The sequence below is a fragment of the Littorina saxatilis genome, linkage group LG2, assembly GCF_037325665.1.
Source record: "Littorina saxatilis isolate snail1 linkage group LG2, US_GU_Lsax_2.0, whole genome shotgun sequence".
Taxonomy (NCBI): Eukaryota; Metazoa; Mollusca; class Gastropoda; order Littorinimorpha; family Littorinidae; genus Littorina; species Littorina saxatilis.
Genome location: NC_090246.1, coordinates 29,653,633 through 29,661,132, shown reverse-complemented (window position 1 = coordinate 29,661,132; position 7,500 = coordinate 29,653,633). Strand labels below are relative to the sequence as shown.

General features: G+C 42.1%; 1 protein-coding gene across 1 annotated transcript in view; it reads left to right on the top strand.

The window, feature by feature from the left end:
- The window catches only part of LOC138958716 (uncharacterized), a 45,888-nt gene that overhangs the window by 37,571 nt on the left and 817 nt on the right, over window positions 1–7,500 (top strand). The window contains exon 3 of the mRNA XM_070329966.1: window positions 6,456–7,500. This exon is cut by the window's right edge and continues 817 nt beyond it. Within this exon, the coding sequence (XP_070186067.1) occupies window positions 6,456–6,459 (4 nt within the window). The 3' untranslated portion in view covers window positions 6,460–7,500. The remainder of the gene's footprint in view (window positions 1–6,455) is intronic.

The following is a 7,500-nucleotide window of genomic DNA, read 5'->3' as shown; positions in this document are numbered from 1 at the left end:
AAAGAAAAATCCTGAAATTAAGCTTGAAAATAATCATAACAGTTAGGAAAGTGTCGTATGCTCCAGCAATGATAACAAAACTATCAAAATCTAGTATTTTGCTTGAAGTCATTGTGCAACAATTATCTTGTAAAAAAAAAAAAATTTTTAAAACTGTCGAAACGTTAAAATTCCAAGCACTGTCCGCCTTTTCTGCAGTGTTTAAGACGACAAATAGGCTAGTTTAGGATTAAGAGCGAAAATTCATGTTTTACCCTTGACCTCATTTCCCACAATTTCAAACCTTGCTGCGTGTGATTATTCCTGGTCTTGGTGTGAAGAAGAACGTTTCCCTCCAAGACTGTTCTATAAAATTTTAAAAAATTCATCACGCTTCTAAACAAAATCGTATGGTTTCCCTTCTCTTATAACCAACCTTACTATCAGTACAGTGACGTAATTCCATTAAATTAGGGAGGCTTATTATTTTCACCTTCGATACTTTCTCGTAAAGATCCACCGTTTGAACATGTTTTGTTTTCAAATATAGATATTTAAGTGCACTCAGTATATTTGAGTACTGGATAAAAAAAAAATTAAAAGAAATCGGTATTCTTTTATTGTAAGATACGCGTCCTGTTTGAACAATTACTTGGGTTTTTTCTAGATCAAAGTGGAACTTTGAATTGTCTGTAACTTCAGGTATGGGATAGGCCTACTGCAATGTATATAGATTTAAACCAGTCTCTAGCAACTCCCCCATCGCAAGGATATCTTTTCTTCACATATAGAAAGCATGAAGGAACATGAAATTCGACTGGTCATGAGCAGCGCTTGACAAAAGTCAACCGTAGCGTTTGTTGACTCGCATCAAATAAAGTGAGACAAGGCTATGGTTTCGCTTTGTTCTATCTCTCCCGGTATATGTGCGGTTATAGAAATCACACGAACTAAATTTAAAATTGACTGTTTCGACCGATTATGCATCCATCTTTGAATTCGATGACTAGATTATGGTAGTATCTCATCGATAGGAAACATTTTGACAGCAGGACTTGTTATTTTCAGGGTAAGCACGCAATGCTATTTCCGATTAAACAGTGTTTGTTCGAGCAAAAATAATTATGGAATGTTTCAGCACGCGCTTCCGTCTGGAAGTACTCTTTGGTCACGAAAACCATGAAAATTGCCCACAATTTATATATATATATATATAATTATATAATACAGAGAGGTTGAACTCGTTCAAGTAGAACTTGAGATGGGGGCAGATTTGTGTGTGTCCGCCTGCTTGTCGGTCTGTCTGTCAACAATCTGTCTGTCTGTGTGCTTCAGTACTGTCCCTCCCGCTGTTGCTCTATGTGAGTGTGGGTGTGTGTGTGTGTGGGTGTGTCTGAGTCTGTGTGTGTGCCTGTGTCTGTGTGTGTGTGTGTGTGTGTGTGTGTGTGCGTGCGTGCGTGCGTGCGTGCGTGCGTACGTGCGTGCGTGCGAGTGTGTCTTTGTGTTTGTGTGTGTGTGTGTGTGTGTGTATGTGTGTGCGTGCGTGCGTGCGTGCGTGCGTGCGTGCGTAGTGTGTATGTGTCTTTGTGTGAGTGTATGTGTGCGTGGGTGTGTGCTGGGTGGTTGGGGGGGAGGGGGGTAAGACTCTGTCTGTTAGCTATCTGTGCCTGCCCGTGTCCTAATTTGTCAGCTTCGTGTGTGTGAAAATGTCCAAAATATTATCAAGCGAAGTCGACAGCCAACCCTTACACTCGGTATCGATCCATGGGTCGTGGGTCGTGGTTCTATGTGTCAGGGCTCTCGGATTGTTATCGGTCATTGACTGAAAACCGATGGCAGGCATGTGAAGATTGTGAACGCCACAATTACGAGATCTCACGGATCCACTTGGACATATACCCAAATTATGCATCCTTGCTGCTTCTTATTCAGAGTGGGAATTTGGGGCTACACTCGTTGCGCAGATTGACACTGATGTCAGCTACAAAATAACTTCGGCAAAAACTTAATGTTCTTTTCACGAAGCGGTCAGACTGTTGAATGTTGGTATGTGTCAATTTGGAAGGATGCTGTTATCCCTTGTAACAGTCTGGACGATTCTACTGTGATTTTCATGATTGTATACCCGAGAAGGGAAGTACCTTGCCAAACAGAAAATCAAGCAACGGCCCCAGGCATCGAAAAGTTTTGTAGTCTAGTCGTTCTAAAAACAAATAAACAATGGCGACTGCACGTGAGAGCGAACAACAACAAGTCGCGTAAGGCGAAATTACAACATTTAGTCAAGCTGTCGAACTAACAGAATGAAACTGAACTCACTGCATTTTTACAGCAAGAGCGTATACTCGATCGAAGCATCGTCAGTCCACCGCTCGATGCAAAGGCAGTGAAATTGACAAGAAGAGCGGGGTAGTAGTTGCGCTGAGAAGGATAGCACGCTTTTCTTTATCTCTATTCTTTTTAACTTTTTCAGCGTGTTTTTAATCCAAACATATCACATCTATTTGTTTTTGGAATCAGGAACCCACAAGGAAGAAGATGGAATTGTTTTTAAATCGATTTCGAAAATTTTATTTTAATAATAATTTTTATATTTTTAATTTTCAGAGCTTGTTTTTATTCCGAATATAACATATTTATATGTTTTTGGAATCAGAAAATGATGAAGAATAAGATAAACGTAAATTTGGATCGTTTTAAACACAAATGATTTTTTTTACAATTTTCAGATTTTTAATGACCAAAGTCATCAATTAATTTTTAAGCCACCAAGCTGAAATGCAATACCGAAGTCCGGCCTTCGTCGAAGATTGCTTGGCCAAAATTTCAATCAATTTGATTGAAAAATGAGGGTGTGACAGTGCCGCCTCAACTTTTACAAAAAGCCGGATATGACGTCATCAAAGGTATTTATCGAAAAAAAGAAAAAAGATCCGGGGATATCATTCCCAGGAACTCTCATGTCAAATTTCATAAAGATCGGCCCAGTAGTTTGGTCTGAATCGCTCTACACACACACACGCACAGACAGACAGACACACACACACACACACACACATACACCACGACCCTTGTCTCGATTCCCCCCCTCTACGTTAAAACATTTAGTCAAAACTTGACTAAATGTAAAAGACCAACAAGTCGCATGAAGCGATATAAAGACATTTAGTCAAGATCAACACCACAAACCAGTCATCGCCGAGACTACATTCAGATAATCTCGGCTAACCATACCGAAGACCGTGACGGGTCACGCTCGCCTCCGCGAAGCATGCTTCCGTAGTACTAACTGAACCTATTTTCTTTCATTCTGGGCACATTTTAAACATGACAAATCTATATATTTTTGAATTCAGGAGAAGAAGAGGAATACAATGCAATCATTGTTACATTTAGTCAAGTTTTGACTAAATGTTTTAACATAGAGGGGGGAATCGAGACGAGGGTCGTGGTGTATGTGTGTGTGTGTCTGTGTGTCTGTGTGTGTGTGTGTGTGTGTGTGTAGAGCGATTCAGAGTAAACTACTGAACCGATCTTTATGAAATTTTTCATGAGAGTTCCTGGGTATGATATCCCCAGACTATTTTTTCAGTTTTTCGATAAATGTCTTTGATGACGTCATATCCGGCATTTTGTAAAAGTTGAGGCGGCACTGTCACACCCTCATTTTTCAATAAAATTGATTGAAATTTTGGCCAAGCAATCTTCGACGAAGGCCGGACTTTGGGATTGCATTTCAGCTTGGAGGCTTAAAAATTAATTAATGACTTTGGTCATAAAAAAATCTGAAAATTGTAATAATTTATTAAAATTATTTTTTTATAAAACGATCCAAAATTACGTTTATCGCATTCTTCATCATTTTCTGATTCCAAAAACATATAAATATGTTATATTCGGATTAAAAACAAGCTCTGAAAATTAAAAACTATGATTAAAATTAAATTTCCGAAATCGATTTAAAAACAATTTCATCTTATTCCTTGTCCGTTCCTGATTCCAAAAACATATAGATATGATATGTTTGGATTAAAAACACGTTCAGAGAGTTAAAAAGAATAGAGATATAGAAAAGCGTGCTATCCTCCTCAGCGCAACCGCTACCGCGCTTTTCTGGATTGTTAATTTCACTGCCTTTGCCACGAGCGGTGGACAGACGATGCTACGAGTGTACGGTCTTGAGGAAAAAATGCAATGCGTTCAGTTTCATTCTGTGAGTTCGACTGCGCTTGACTAAATGTTGTATTTTCGCCTTACGCGACTTGTTTAATCTGTTTCTGAAAATGCGATTTTAATGACAACTTTAATTAGCAAACTCATTAATTAATTTTTAAGCCTCCAAGCTGAAATGCAATACCAAAGTCCGGGCTTCATCGAAGATTCCTTGACCAAAATTTCAACCAATTTGGTTTAAAAATGAGAGCGTGACATTGCCGCCTCAACTTTCACGAAAAGCCGGATATGACGTCATCAAAGACATTTATCACAACAACAACAAAATATCTGGGGATTCTATACTCAGGATCTCTCATGTCAAGTTGCATGAAGATCGGTCCAGTAGTTTTCTCTGAATCGCTCCACACACACACACACACACACACACACACACACACACACACACACACACACACACACACATACATACACACAGACACACAGACACTACGACCCTCGTTTCGATTCCCCCTCGATGTTAAAATATTTAGTCAAAACTTGACTAAATATAAAAAGCACTGTACTCACGTTAGAATGACGAACACGTGACAAATAACGGCGACGTTTCGACCTCTTGGGTCTTCGTTATTAAAACATTAATTATGGTTTTAACTCAGACTGGAAGAATGTCATTCATTTAGTCTTCGTCGCAGTCATTATGTACTTTCTTTTTTTGATTGCGAAAACATGTCATCATCTGCGAACAAACGACTACACAGCGAGTGTCATGGGCAGGAGGGACAGGAGAAAGAGTTGGGGGGGGAGGGGGGCAAGAAGTGAGAAAGGGGGATAGCGAGAGCTGGAGAGAGAGGGGGGACGAGATAGGGAGACACAGAGGGTGCATATGAGGGAGACAGAAAGAGAGCGCAAGAGGGGGGGAGTAAAACAATAGAGGGAGTCAGGGAGGGGGGTAGGAGGGAGAGAAGGTGACAGGGAGAGATGTAGAGAGACGGGGGGGTGGGGGGGGGGGGGGGAGGGCGCTGGAAGGGAAAAGATAGCGAGCGAGCATGAGGAGGGAGAGAGATAGGGTGGGGGCATAGGAAAAGCGGGAGAGAGAGAGGGGGGGTGGGAGATCAAAGCGGAGAGAGCGGGAGACAGAGATCAAACAGACGAGGCATCCAAAGAGGAAGGGGAGGGAGAGAGATCGAACACTGAGATATGTCTTCCATGAGGGGCGTTGCTGGCCAGTGTCGGAAAGAGAGGCGGTTGGGGCGGTGCTGTATGAGTGTTGAGGCGTTGACAGGTCGGTCAGTGATGCGAGTGATTTTATTTGATTGGACCTTGTTCCTCTGCTTTGAAGCTGAGCGCATCTGGGGGCTACCATCGTTCACACTGGATTGTTCGATCCGGTTCTAAATACCTGTTTGAGTGTAGAAACGAGTTCATCCAATTCCCAATCGCACATTCTCTCAGCCCTTTGATATTATCTATTGTAGTTCCATGACCTTGAGATTTAATCATGTGAGAAACATTCCCCAGAACAGGGCAGGTTGGTGGTTAATTGTGTTTTGACTGGTTTATTCCGACCTCTGCTTGGCCTTGTAGGCCTTGCACGCGTACATTCACGTGCTTGGAAAATTGTGGTCGTGAACATTAATGTTGTATATACATGGCATTCACATATGTTTTGCGCTTGTCTGTTCTTTGTCTCATTGTCCTCGGTCTTTCCGTCCGACCGACCGTTTGACTGACTGTCTGTGTGTCTGTGTGTCTGTCGGACCGACCGACTCGATCACTGTCTGTCTGCCACGTCTGTCTGTCTGCAACGTCTGTGTGTGTGTGTGTGTGTGTGTGTGTGTGTGTGTGTGTGTGTGTGTGTGTGTGTGTGTGTGTGTGTTTGTGTGTGTGTGTGTGTGAGTGTGTGTGTGTTTCTGTCTGTAGCTGGCTGGCTGGCTGGCTGGCTGTTTGTCTGTCTGTCTGTCTGTCTGTCTGGCTGGCTGTCTGCTGGCTGTTTGTCTGTCTGTCTACCGTGATACCGCCATCTTGTTTGTGTGTGTTTTCATTTGCTTTAAAAGATCAAACACTTTGGTAACCTGTTCCCTATGGGTTTTGATTTTGTTGCCGTTCTTCTAACTGTACGTGCACCCCCTCCTCCCCCCTCTCTCTCTCTCTCTCTCTCTCTCTCTCTCTCTCTCTCTCTCTCTCTCTCTCTCTCTCTCTCTCTCTCTCTCTCTCTCTCTCTCTCTCTCTCTCTGTGAAATCTTCCCGAATTGTTTCATTATTTTGTATCCAACCGTACATTCCTTTCTCTTTTTTTTCAGATGAGGAGCGTTATGCAGATGGTCACGTGGTCTCAACTGAACCCGTAGTCTGCGGTTCACACGCTACCCTCTTTACGTCATCGGAAGTGGCGTCACGGCGAGATTATGGCGCGAATACTGCGTCAGCGTTCGTGAAACCTACACACACGAACTGAAGTGCCGTCTTTCGAAGTTTGAGGCATTGGGTCGATGCCTTGCTTCTCTCCTATCCGTGCTTTAATGATTAACAATGTGCATGCAGACATTCTAGGTGTTTGTTCTTTTCCATTCCTTTTCCTTAACAACTATTTCCTTTCCGCATTTGCCAGTGTTTTCAACGTCACAGGTCAGTCAAGACTTCCACGTGAAATGAGGCATCTTTTTACTTGGACTCATACCAAAAATCCACGCACCAGGTAGTTTGATTGTAGGGTGGGATTATTTTTATGAACGAATTGCGCAACTTACGAGAGTGTTAATCTGTGAAAATGTATTCTCAGCCATTCCCACTCTGTACAGGAAGCCGCCATGGTATTGGTTTTAAACAAAATTTATTCCGAAAATACAGGGTGACATGTATAATACGATATGAACATGTGTTACCACACAACAAGCTAAGCTTATACTAAGTGTGGTTATGAATAATTATGTACATCTAGAAAGGACTTGTTATTTCATGTTATGGATTTTTGGGTATGTATTCAAGTGGGAGGACGCTCTTATTCCACGTAAAAGGTTGGACAAATCTGGGGGTACGTGATAGTTGATACGGGAACGATTCTGCCTTTAAAGGCCCGGTCACACAGCCCAAAAGTCGCGTAAACGCATGAATCACGCATACAATTTGGTTGTGCGTGCTTGTCGGTCGAGAATTTGACCATTTTCGCTGATTTACGCGATGAAAATCACCGATGAATTGTGCAAGAACTACGGAAAGATCACGCAAAAATCACTAACAAACCACGCACTACAGCGCATAGGCACGCAAAGGTCCACGAAAAAACACGTATAAAAAAACTTTCAGTGATTTTCAGTGATACGTAGGTGTTACAAGCGCGAAACATGC